This window comes from Cetorhinus maximus, chromosome 4 (genome assembly GCF_964194155.1).
Source record: "Cetorhinus maximus chromosome 4, sCetMax3.hap1.1, whole genome shotgun sequence".
Classification (NCBI taxonomy): Eukaryota; Metazoa; Chordata; class Chondrichthyes; order Lamniformes; family Cetorhinidae; genus Cetorhinus; species Cetorhinus maximus.
This window is the reverse complement of record NC_135882.1, coordinates 132925281-132938910: the sequence shown is the minus strand read 5'-3', so window position 1 is coordinate 132938910 and position 13630 is coordinate 132925281. Positions and strand designations below refer to the sequence as shown.

The following is a 13630-nucleotide window of genomic DNA, read 5'->3' as shown; positions in this document are numbered from 1 at the left end:
CAGCTTTTATGTTTTAAGTCTTAAACTCTAATTAAATTTTTAAACCACTATAGTTGGATTTGAACTCTTATTCTCTGGATTACTAGTCCAGCAACATAACCACTACAGCCCCATATTCATTTTTCTCACCTTTGTCTACTCCTGTCCCTGTACAGCTAACAGGTCAGATGCCTGACCTAACTCTAGGCTTCTCCCTTCTCCCCTTCACACCTGGGCACCAAGAAATGTTAAGGACTCTTCCCACTAACAGAGGCACAGTTCAGGATTAATGAGATAAGAGTGTAAATGGAGAAGAGGAGAGGAGAGTGAAAGAGAGTTGGAGCCCGCAGCCATTAATCACAGTGAGGGTTTACCTTTGCTCCTGATGCTAACATCATTATTCCTGGTTTTCCAACAGGTGAGAAGCTGACAGAGGATGAGGTAGAGCAGCTGATGGCTGGACAGGAAGATGCCAATGGATGCATCAACTATGAAGGCAAGTTATTAAAATCAATGTCAAAAGCTGGGCCCATGGCACCGTGGATAAGAGCAATGGACTTTGTGGTACTGAGTCATACAGCACAGGAAAGTCACAGTTTTGTACACCTGCGGTTTGTGTTTCGTTGAAGTATTACATTAGGCCTGTACACTTCTAGGTGATGGAAGTACAAATATTCATTCACAGGATGTGGGCATCACTGGCTAGGCCAGCATTTATTGCCCATCCCTAATTGCCCTTGTTCAGAGGGCATTTAAGAGTTAAGCACATTATTGTGGATCTGGAGCCACATGTAGGCCAGACCAGGTAAGGGCAGCAGATTTCCTTCCCTAAAGCACATTAGTGAACCAGATGGAGTTTTACAATTGACAATGGTTGCATGGTCATCAATAAACTTTTTATTTATTTTTAATTGAATTCAAATTCCACCATCTGCCGTGGTGGCATTCAAACCCAGGACCCCACAGCTTTATCCCGAGTCTCCAGATTACCAGTCCAGTGACAATACCACTATACCGCCGCCTCCCCAACAGTGTGGAAAGTAGCATTCAATTCAGACTAGGTCAGTAGGGCTTGGTGGGGCATCAAAAGATCTTGAATTTAACCTTTGTTGGATCTGACCTCGAGGTACCCAATGCTGAATATTCCATTCCCACGACTTCCCTTCATTACCAGACAGTATAGTAATTTGGGAAGTCTTGTGGCGCAGTGGTAGTGGGTACTGGGCCAGAAACTCTGGGTTTAAGACCCACTTCAGGACTTACCATGGAAGGTGCATTCATAATGTGGCCAAACATTTGATTATCAGCCTGTAAATCCTTCCAATACGCCTGATGGCAGGTGGTAAAAGCAGAAGAGTTTCCTGGTCAGCCATGCTGCAGAAGGCAATGGAAACCACTGCAGTACTTTGCCAAGCATAAACATGGACCAATTCCATGGAAGTCCATGGTCGCAAAGGCCCTCTTACAGCATGGTACCTGAAGGAGGAGGATAAGTAATTTACTAGTGAATTTATATTAAAGAATCCAGTGCAAACCAGACTTGATGCCCCAATGATACCATGAGCTAAAAGTTTCCTCCACACTGCTGTGTTAGAAAGAGAGAAAGAACTTGTATTTATGTAGTCTTTCATAACCTCAGGATGTCTCAAAGCACTTTATTGCCGATTAAGTACAGTCATACAGTGCAGTACAGTATCTGAAGCATAGTCACTACTGTGATCTAGGAAACATGACAGTTGATTTCCGCATAGCAACATCCCACAACAGCAAGTGACAATACCCAGGTAATCTGTTCTTTAGTGACTTTGGTTGGGGGATTGGCCAGGACACCAGTGGAATTTCCCTGCTGTTCAAAATTTTCAAGAAATTTTTATGTTCATTTCATCTGAAATACAGACAGCACTCCCTCAGTATGGCACTGTAGTGTCCGTTCAAGTATCCTAGCTCAATACTATCCACTGGTCACATGGCTCCCTTTGGAGCCCAATATGATCTTCACTGGGGACTTCAGAGCTCCACGCTATCCATGGACCTGGGGCCCTCTAAAGCTCAATGCTAACTTTACTGGCTACCTGTGTCCCTGTAGAGGCCTATAGCCTTACCTATGGTCTCTGACAACATTCTGGCAATAATACTGAAAACTTATGCTCCAGAACTTGCTGCGCTCCTAGTCAAGTTGATCCAGTACAGCTACAACACTGGCACCTACCCGGAAATGTAGAAAATTGGCCAGGTATGTCCAGTACACAAAAAGCAGGACAAATCCAACCCAGCCAATTAATGTCCCATCAGTCTACTCACCATCATCAGGAAAGTGATGGAAGGAGTCATTAACAGTGCTAGCAAGTGGCACTTGCTTAGCAATAACTTGCTTACTGATGCTCAGTTTGGGTTCCGCCAGGGCCAGTCAGCTCCTGACCTCATTACAGCCTTGGTTCAAACACGGACAAAAGAGCTGAACACCCGAGCTGAGGTGGGAGTGATTGCCCTTGGCATCAAGGCAGCATTTGACCAAGTGTGGCATCAGGGCACCCTAGCAAAACTGGAATCAACAGATATCAGGGGAAAAACTCTCCACTGGTTGGAGTCATACCTAGCACAAAGGAAGGTGTTTATGGTTGTTGGAGGCCAATCATCTCAGTTCCAGGACATCGTGTCGGTGCAGACTCGATGGGCCGAAGGGCCTCTTCGGCACTGTGTGATTCTGTGATTCTGTGATCACTGCAGGAGTTCCTCAGGTGTAGCGCCCTAGGCCCAACCATCTTAAGCTGCTTCATCAATGACCTTCCTTCCATCATAAGGGCAGAAGTGGGGATATTACTGACGATTGCACAATGTTCAGCACCATTCACAACTCCTCAGATACTGAAGCAGTCCATGTCCAAATGCAGCAAGACCTGGACAATATCCAGGATGGGGCTGACAAGTGGCAAGTAACATTAATGCCACACAAATACCAGGCAATGACCATTTCCACTTGACATTCAATGGCATTACCATCGCTGAATCCCCCAGTATCAACATCCAGGGGGTTACCATTGACCAGAAACTGAACTGGACTAGCCACATAAATACTGTGGCTACAAGAGCAGGTCAGAAGCTAGGCATAAAAACAGAAAATGCTCATAAAACTCAGCAGGTCTGGCAGCATCTGTGGAGACAGAAACACAGATGCTGCCAGACCTGCTGAGTTTTACCAGCATTTCCTGTCTTTATTTCAGATTTCCAGCTTCTGCAGTGTTTTGCTTTTATCAGAAGCTAGGAATCCTGTGACGAGTAGCTCACCTCCTGACTCCCCAAAGCCTGTTCACCATCTACAAGGCACAAATCAGGAGTGTGATGGAATACTCTTCACCTGCCTGGTTGAGTGCAGCTCCAATAACACTCAAGAAGCTTGACACTTTCCAGGACAAAGCAGCCCGCTTGATTGGCACCCCTTCCACAAACATTCGCTCCCTCCACCACCGTTGAACAAGGGCAGCAGTGTGTACCATCAACAAGATGCACCGCAGAAAGTCACCAAGGCTCCTTAGGCAGCATCTTCCAAACCCACAACTGCTACCATCTAGAAAGACAAGGGCAGCAGATACATGGGAACATCACCGCCTGAAAGTTCCCCTCCAAGCCACTCACTAACCTGACTTGGAAATATATCGCCATTCCTTCACTGTCGCTGGATCAGAATCCTGGAACCCCCTCCCTAATAGCACTATGGGTGTACCTATGCCACATGGGCTGCAGTGATTCAAGAAGGTAGCTCACCACCACCTTCTCAAGGGCAATTTGGGATGGGCAATAAATGCTGGCCTAGTCAGTGATGCCCACATCCCACGAATGAATACAAAAGAATCTGTAGGCCCGTTTACAACATTGAAATCCCAACAGACTGGATACTATATTGATAAACTAGAAACCAAAAGCTATAATCTCACCTCAGGTACAAGATAATTTTCTACATTTAAGGTTATCAAATAATTAACTTCCTCTTTGTTATTTTGCAGCTTTTGTAAAGCACATCATGGCTGGCTGAAGATTGGAAGTGGTTGGTGAGCATGTTTTCTTTGCTGAGAAAATTGTAATAATATTATAATTATAATTCTTAATATTTTGCTATTGAGGTTACCTATTAATCAAGTTTGGTGACTCATATCACAGGATTTGGGATTAAATGTTATTGAGGGTCTGGCACAGTGCCAGTGAATCATTTAAATTCGACCTATTTAAAAATTATCCCACTGGTTTTCAGTTTCTTGGAGCGAGCAGGTGCCTAAGTTTTTATAATTATTCAATCACAAGAGGTGGACATCACTGGCAAAGTCAGCATTAATTGCCCAACCCCAACTGCCCTTGAGAAGATAATGGCGAGCTTCTTCTTGACAACCAAGAGGATTTCTCGGCTGTTAAGAGTCAACAATGTTGCTGTGGATCTGGAGTCAAATATAAACTAGACTGTGTAAGATCAGCTAATCTCTTCTCTAAAGGACATAAGCTGAGTCATTATGAAAATCCAGTAGTTAAATGGTTACCATTACTGATCCCAGCTTTTTAATTGCAAAGTAATGTAATTGACTCAATTTTAAATCCACTTGCTGCCATGGTGGGATTTGATCTCATGGCCTGAATTTTTCACTCGTCAGGCGCATGCGATCAGCATGCCTGGAAGCAGACGGGAAATGGGCCTCTGGCCGTGATCGACCCTGACCGCGATTTTACGCTGGCTGGCCAATTTACTGCCAGCCAGCGTGAAATGCACATTGAGAAATGCTCAGCTTACCAGGGTGGGGGCGGGACAGGGCGGGTGCCGACCTAACTGAGGGGGTGGGTGAGTGCTTCTAGTGAGGTCCCTGAAGGCAGACAGCTGCCCCAGGGAGCTGCATACCTGCACAGAATAAAGGAAACAACAAAAATGCTGCAAAATATGTCCATGCAGCACAATCAAGCATCTGAAAGCATATCTCGTAAAAAATCAGTCCCCAGATATCTCTGACACTTCCCTTCCCTTCCTTGACCTCTCTGTCTCAATTTCTGGTGATAGACTGTCCACCAATATTCATTACAAGCCTACCGACTCCCACAGCTACCTCGACTACAGCTCCTCACACCCCGCTTCCTGTAAGGACTCCATCCCATTCTCCCAGTTCCTTCGCCTCCGTCGCATCTGTTCTGATGATGCCACTTTCCAAAACAGTTCCTCTGACATGTCTTCCTTCTTCCTTAACCAAGGTTTTCCTCCCATGGTGGTTGACAGGGCCCTCAATTGTGTCCGGCCCATCTCCCGCGCATCCGCCCTCACACCTTCCTCTCCCTCCCAAAACCATGATAGGGTCCCCTTTGTCCTCACTTATCACCCCACCAGCCTCCGCGTTCAAAGGATCATCCTCCGCCATTTCCGCCAACTCCAGCATGATGCCACCACCAAACACATTTTCCCTTCACCCCCCCGGCGGCATTCTGCAGGGATCGTACCCTCCGGGACACCCTAGTCCACTCCTCCATCACCCCCTACACCTCAACCCCCTCCCACAGCACCTTCCCATGCAACCACAGAAGGTGCAACACCTGCCCCTTTACTTCCCCCCTCCTCACTGTCCAAGGGCCCAATCACTCCTTTCAAGTGAAGCAGCATTTCACTTGCACTTCCCTCAATTTAGTCTACTGCATTCGCTGCTCCCAATGTGGTCTCCTCTACATTGGAGAGACCAAACGCAGACTGGGTGACCGCTTTGCGGAACACCTTCGGTCTGTCCGCAAGCATGACCCAGACCTCCCTGTCGCTTGTCATTTCAACACACCACCCTGCTCTCATGCCCACATGTCCGTCCTTGGCCTGCTGCAATGTTCCAGTGAAGCTCAACGCAAACTGGAGGAACAGCACCTCATCTTCCGATTAGGCACTTTAGAGCCTTCAGGACTTAATATTGAGTTCAACAATTTCAGATCATGAACTCTCTCCTCCATCCCCACCCACTTTCTGATTCCCCTTTTTCCAATAATTTATAGTTTTTTTACAAATATATTTTTCTTTTCCCTATTTTTAAATTTATTTCGATCTATTGTTCCATCTCCACCTTTTAGCCCATTTCAATCCCTTTCCCCCACCCCCACTAGGGCCATCTGCCACTTGCTCGTCCTGCTTTCTACTCTTAATGTCCCCATTAGCACATTCTTTAGATAATATCACTGCCGTCAACACCCCTTTGTCCTTTTGTCTATGACATCTTTGGCAGTCTTTTCTTGGCTTCCACCTATCACTGGTCCCCTATCGAGCTCTACCTGTCCCACCCACCCCCCCTCTACCAGCTTATATTTCATCTCATTTCTTTGTGTCTTAGTTCTGATGAAGGGTCATATGGACTCAAAACATCAACTGTATCCCTCTCCGCAGATGCTATCAGACCTGCTGAGTTTTTCCAGGTATTTTTGTTTTTGTCCCAGATATCTCTTCTTATTTTATTTCCACATGGAGATTTCATCCTGCCCTGGATCGAGGTTTGAGCAGAAATGTGAATGCCGCCTGGGAGAATGTCCCGTCTGCCAACCATAAATGTGGACGAGTCACGTAAAATCGCTGCTAACTGCAGCATTAAGGGGCTTAATTGCCCGCTTAATTGTCAGTGGGCGTGCTTCCGACAGCGCTCGCCCGCCGAGTGAAATATTGTGTGTATGCACAATGACATTGGGACGCTCGCCCAATGTCATCTCGTGCTATTCACATCCATTCGAGCCAGGCACACGCCTGGCCAAGGGACGTAAGATTCTGGCTCATAGCTCTGGATCATTAGTCTAGGCCACTCACTTAACCATTATGCTACGATTCCATTAGTATCATGGGAACATGGCTCCACACTGGGGGTATTTAAATTAAGGAACTCTTCCAGATCTCTTGTGGAATTAACAAAGAAGGTCCAGGACAGACATATCCCAGCATAGGCCTTGAATTAGTTCAATGAACCAGATGGTCAGGCAGTATTCTCCCAAACAAATGCTGCCCTGCCCAGCCAGTCTGCTCCCAAACCAACACAGCCCTGGCCTGCTTGTAAAGAGGTAATCGTAAAGGGAAATCTCTCTACTGGGACCTCTCTATGCAATGTGATGAGTCTGGGTCATTAGTGTAGCTGAGGGAGGGATCATGAAGTGGAATCAACATCTCACTGATCTACATCTTTGCTTCAATGCAGTGCCATACATGAGGAATGAGAGAAAATTAACAATTATGTTATACCAGATTTTAGTCATCTTTTACTACCCAACACAAGTAGACGTTTACAAACACATTGATGGCTGACCCCATCTACCAGCTAACTATTGTCTCACAGCGAAGGAAAAATTGATAATGGCTGGTGTAGCACTGAGCCATACAAGCCATGAAAATCCCATCTGTGCTAAGTTAACTGGTTTCAGCCATGATGGTATTTAAGCTTTGAAGATCAGTACTCTGTGCTAGGGGGAAATGAGCCAGGGTTCCTGTTCGTAATCAATATCCTTCTGGAAGTGCATATCTGTGGATATCAGGGGACAACAGTATTGGTGTTGGTTTTGATGTTTTCCACAAGGAAAAAAAAAGCTAACATATTGTCGGGCTCACACACAAAGAATGGGCATGTATCAGATACAGTGCATTGGTTATTGTACGGGACTAACAACCAGGGATCTTGAGTCAAATCCCATCGTAGCAAGTTGTGAACTTGAACTCAATAAACCTGGTCATTTAAAACATTTTTAAAAACTCATTCTCAGGATGTGGTAGTGTTCCCTCTTGTACCACAGGATTTTATACAACTGTGTAGCTTGCTAAACCACATCAGTGGGGGAACTATCGGTTAGACCATGTGAGAATGGCAGGTTTCATTCTCTGGAGGACATGTGTGAACCAGTTTGGTTTTTACAAAAATGTGACAGCTTCATGGTCACTTTCACCATCAAATTTTAAAAACTGAATTCAAATTCTCAAATGCCCATGGTGGGATTTAAACTCATATTCATGGGGATTACTAATCCATACATAATCATTACACTATCTAGTTTGTGGGCTAGCACCAGAAAGTTCTTGAAGAAATTGACATAAAAACACAACTGGTTCACAATCATCCTTCAGGGAAGGAAACCAGCTGTCACTATCTGGTCTGGTCTGTCAATGACTAAAGTCTCACACAACTTGGTTGACTCATAATGGCTTCTGAATAGTCTTATCAAACTGCCTATCTGTAAAAGCAGTGACTAAAAGAAGGTCCATATACATTTTTATGAGCAATGATAAGAGACAATGGCAGGAAGAATAAAAAAGCAGAGTATTACTTAAATGAAGAATGACTAGAATTCTGAGGTGCAGAGGGTTATAGGTGTTCTAGTGCATGAATCACAAGAAGTTAGTTTGCAGGTACAGGAAGTAATTAAGAAGGCTAATTGAATGCTATCCTTTATTACAAGAAGAATTGAACATAAAAGTGAGGATGTTATGCTTCAGTTAGGCAGGGCATTGGTGAGACCACATCTTGAATCGTGTGTGCAGTTTTGGTCTCCTTATTTAAGGGAGAATGTAAATGCATTGGGGGTGGTTCAGAGGAGGTTTACTGGATTGATACCGGGAATAAGTGGGTTGTCTTATGAGGATAGGTTGGACAGACCAGGGGCTTGTTTTCACTGAAGTTTAGAAGAGTGAGGAGTGATTTGATTGAAGTACAAAAGATCCCTAACGGTCTTGACAAGGTGGATGTGGAAAGGATGTTTCCTCTTGTGGGTGAGTCCAGAACTAGGGGGCACAGTTTTAAAATTAGGGATTGCCCTTTTAGGACAGAGATGTGGGGAATTTTTTTCTCTCAGAGGGTTGTACGACTTTGGAACTCTCTGCCTCAGAAGGCAGTGGAGGCGGGGTCATTCAATATTTTTAAGGCTGAGGTAGATAGATTCTTGTTAGGCAAGGGAATCAAAGGTTATTGGGGGGTAGATGGGAATGTGGGATTCAAAATGCAAACAGATCAGCCATTATCTAATTGAATGGCAGTGCTCCTATTTCATATGTACGTATGTAAGTATATATGGACAAGAAATAAATGCCTCTCTATCATCCTGGGCCACATCCTTTGAACAAATTTGAGTAGGTAACTTAAAGAATAAGAGGCATCTACACTCAGGACAAAGCAGCCTGCTACATTGGTATCCAATCCACTAGCTTAAACATCCACTCCCTCTCCTATTGATATACCAAGGCTGCAGTTTGTACCATCTACAGGATGCACTATAGCAACTTGCTAGAGGCTTCTTCAGCAGCTCCTTCCAAATCCAAGACCTCTGCCAACCAGAATAACAAGGGCAGCAGGTGAATCGGAATGCCATAATTCCCAAGTTCCTCACCATCAGAACTTGGAGTTACAGCGCTATTCCTTCATCATCCATGTGTCAAAATCCTGGCACTCCCTCCATAACAACTGTGTGGGAGGCACTTTCACCACATGGAAGAAGGGTCACCGCCATCTTCTCAAGGATATTTAGGGATAGGCACTAAATGGCAGTGTTGCCAATAATGTCTTACACTCTAAGAATGAATTTAAAGGAAAGGCTATTCAAAGAGAGAACGAGACACTTCACCTCCATAGCAATAGTCACTGATATTCATTTATTGTATGTGAAGCACTTTAACATGTTTTTGAAGAAATGTATAATCTGTAAAGAGGTGTCATTTTTTTTCTTTTCATTTCCTTTACTTCCATTCCACATTTTATGGCTCTAATTTGTTCCCTTCATTTTTCTTTTTATAACAGCTTTTCCATTTGATTTCATTTTTCAGGGCTCCGGCCTCAGACTGAATCCCTCCCTTTTGACTGACAGGACAGTTACCCAGTGAAAATGTTCCCTCTTACAGCCCCTGGTGATCTTAAACAGCCCTTGAATCCCATGAAATGTTTATATTTGTCTTGGTATCTCTGTAATCCTGTCAATAACTAACATCAAGGATCTCCTTGTCATGGCCCAAATGTAATTATTTTCTGTGTAATAAAATCAACTTTTCAAATGGTTTAATGAGATTACAGTCATTTTTCTAAAAAAAAGTAATTGAAATACTTTATGTTCAAAAAGGTGTGTTAAGAATGAAATCTACACAATGCACTTAAGACTTCAAAGCCTTTTCAGGAAGCTGAACAGACTGGATCATAGAGTCGTTACAGAACAGAAGGAGGCTATTCAGCCCATTGTGTCCATGCTAGCTCTCTGCAAAAGCAACTCAGCTAACCCTACTCCCCCACTGTAACCTGCAAATCTTTTCTCTCCAGATAATTATCCAATAAATTAGAGCCTCTACCATCACCGTCCATTTCTCCAGGCTACAACATGCTTCCTAAAGTGCATGTTGCCACAGCCATTCAGAATCTTTGGAGGACGGGTTAGTTCTAAGGTTGCCAACTCTCCAGGATTGTCCTGGAGCCTCCAGGAATTGAAGATCAGTCTTCAGGACACTGCTGTGTGCAACCCTGGAGAAAAATCATCAGGACATTAAAAAAGATTGTTTTTTTTGTCAGTTTCTTTGAATATTTACATTAACAGATATTAAAATTTTGAAAATGGGGTAAAAAGGCTGCTTAGCTGACAGTCAAGCATCATCCAATTGTGTAATGAGTCTCTTTACTTTCCAATTGGCATAGGAAGGCAATGCGTTACCAGGATGGATGTGTTAGCTGAATAATGGCTGGAGTGTGGGGGGGCAAGTCATGTGATGAAACCTCCAGGAATACACTTAATCACAGCTGGAGAACCTAGTTGGCTCAGTTTGCTGGATGGCCACTATGGAACAGATTGGTGCTAAGATCATGAGGTTTGATCCTTGTTCCAGCTCGTGTGGATTGGGACCTGCTTCCTTGTCCTACCTGTGGTAGAGGTCATGGTGCTGTGGATTGGATCTGCCTTTGGGCAGAGAACTGAAGAAGAATTAACCAATACCTATTTAAAAGTCATGAATGAATTTACGTCCACCACAATCTCAGGCAGTGCATTCAAGATCCTAACCATTTGCTGCATAAAGAGGATTTTTCTCATGTCGTCTTTGATTCTTATTTGTCAATCACCTTAAGTCAGCGTTCTTTGGTTTCTGATCCATCTACCAATGGGAAGAATTTCTCTCCATCCACTCCAACCAGACCTCTCATGATTTTGAATGCCCCATCAAATCTCCTCTCAAGCATCTCTTCTCTAAAGCCCCAGTTTCTCTAATCTATTCTTATAACTGAAGTCCCACTTCCCTGGAAGCATTTTTGTAAATATTTTCTGCCTCCTCTCTAATGCCTTCACATCCTTCTGAAAGTGTACCTAAATTTATAGATTCATAAAGTCATTTAGGGCACAGAAGGAGGCCTTTAGGCCCATTGAGTCCATGCTGGGACTCTGCAGCGCAATCCAGTCAGTCCCATTCCCCTGCTCGATCCCCATAGCCCTACAGGTTTAATTCCTTCAAGTGCCCATCCAATTTCCTGTAGAAATTATTAATTGTTTCCACTTCCACTATCCTCATGGGCATCGAGTTCCAGAAGTAACAAGGAGGATTGATAAGGGTAGTGCAGTAGATGTTGTCTACATGGAATTCAGTAAGGCATTTGACAAGGTCCCATATGGCAGACTGGTCAGGAAAGTGAGATCTCATGAGATAAAGAGGAAGGTGGCAGGTTGGATCCAAAATTGGCTCAGTGACAGGAAACAAAGGGTAATAGTTGATGGATGTTTTTGCGAATGGAAAATGGTTTCCAGTGGTGTTCCACAGGGGTCAGTGTTGGGGCCCTTGCTGCTTGTTGTATATTAATGATTTAGACTTAAATATGGGAGGCATGATTGGGAAATTTGCAGATGAAACAGAAATTGGCCGTGTAGTTGATAGTGAAGAGCATAACTGTTGACTTCAGAATGATATCAATAGATTGGTTGAGCGGGAAGTTATTGAGAGTGGTTGAGGAAGTGAGAGACCTTGGAGTTCATGTCCACAGGTCCTTGAAGGTGGCACGACAGGTGGTCAAGGTAGTCAAAAAAGCATATGGAATGCTTTCCTTTATTGGGCAAGGTATTGAATACAAAAGCAGGGATGTAATGATGAAGCTGTATAAAATGCTGGTTAGGCCACGGCTGGAATTTTGTGTACAGTTCTGGTCACCACAATACAGGAAGGGCATAATTGGTCTGAAGAGAATGCATAGGAGATTTACAAGAATGTTGCCAGGGCTTGAAAATTGAAGCTATGAGGAGAGATTGGATAGGCTAGGGTTGTTTTCCTTAGAACAGAGGAAGCTAAGGGGTGACCTAATTGAGATGTACAAAATTATGAGGGGCCTAGATAGGGTAGACAGAAAAGGCTTGTTTCCCCTAGCTGAGGGGAAATTACCAGAAGGCATAGATTTAAGGTGATTGGTAGAAGGATTAGAGGGGACATGAGGAAAAACTTTTTCACCCAGAAGGTGGTGGGCATCTGGAACTCTCTGCCTAAGTTGGTGGCTGAGGCTGAAATGCTCAACTCATTTAAAAGGTACCTGGATCTGCATCTGCAAGGCTATGGACCAGGTGCTGGAAAGTGGGATTCAAATGAGCGGCTAGTTTCTTTTTTCTTTTTTGGGCTGGCATAGACATGATGGGCTGAATGGCCTCTTTCTGCACCGTAGCTTTTCTATGCTTTGATGGTTCTATGGCCATTACCACTCACTGTGTGAAAAAGTTCTTCCTTATATTCCCCCCTGCATCTCTTTCCCAAAACCTTAAATCCCTTATACAATCAGCTAATGGGAAGAGTTTTTCTGGTCTACCTTATCCAAACCTGTCAGAATCTTGCACACTTTTATCAAATTTCCCCTCAATCTACTTTGTTCCAAGGAGAACAGCTCCAGTTTTTCCAACCGAACTTTATAACTAAAATCCCCCATCCCTGGAACCATTCTAGTAAATCTCTTCTGTACCCTTTCTAGGACCCTCATGTCTTTTCCAAAGTGTGGTGACCAAAACTGAATGCTATACTCCAGTTGGGGCCTGAGCAGAGCTTTATAAAGGTTCAGCATACCTTCTCTGCTTTTGTACTCAATGCCACTTTTTATGAAGCCCAAGATCCTATATGCTTTACTTATCATTCTCTCAAAATGCCCTGCCACCTTCAAAGATGGATGCACATTCGCTCCCAGGTCTCACTGTTCTTGCAGCTCTTTGAACTGTTCTATTAAGTCTATATTGCCTCCCTTCTGCCAAAATGCATCATTTTACACTTCTCTATACTAAATTCTATTTGCCACTTGCCTGCTCATTCTGCTAGCCTATCTAGGTCATGTTACAGGCAATTCCTATTGTACTCATTGTTTGCCTCTCCTCCAAGTTTGGTATTATCAGCAAATGTTGAAATTCTACTCTGCATTCCAAGATCTAAGTCATTTATATATAGCAAAAAAAGCAGTGGTCCTGGCACTGACTCTTGGGTAACACCGCTGCCTACCATCCTCCAGCCTTAAAGATAAACATTAACCACATTTGCTGTTTTCTGTCATTTTTTTAATCCAATCAGACACTGACCCTCCTATCTTATGAGCTTCAGTTTTGTTAACCAGCCTTTTAGGTGGTACTTTGTCAAACGCTTTCTTAAAATCCAAATAGACAACATCCACTGCATTCCTTTCATCAAAACAATTTGATTAGATTA

At 43.8% G+C, this 13630-nt stretch overlaps 1 protein-coding gene across 4 annotated transcripts in view; it reads left to right on the top strand.

Annotated features, from left to right (window-relative positions):
- The window catches only part of LOC144679903 (myosin light chain, embryonic-like), a 39675-nt gene extending 29684 nt beyond the window's left edge, over positions 1-9991 (top strand). The window contains exons 5-7 of one of the 4 annotated variants that reach the window (XM_078540850.1): positions 398-475; positions 3981-4025; positions 9764-9991. In XM_078540850.1, coding sequence (XP_078396976.1) covers positions 398-475; positions 3981-4009 — 107 coding nt within the window. In that variant the 3' untranslated portion in view covers positions 4010-4025; positions 9764-9991. Of the gene's footprint in view, positions 1-397; positions 476-3980; positions 4026-9737 lie in introns of all 4 variants that reach the window. The other 3 variants (XM_078540853.1, XM_078540852.1, XM_078540849.1) reach the window with 3 other exon arrangements.
- The last annotated feature ends 3639 nt before the right edge of the window (positions 9992-13630 follow it).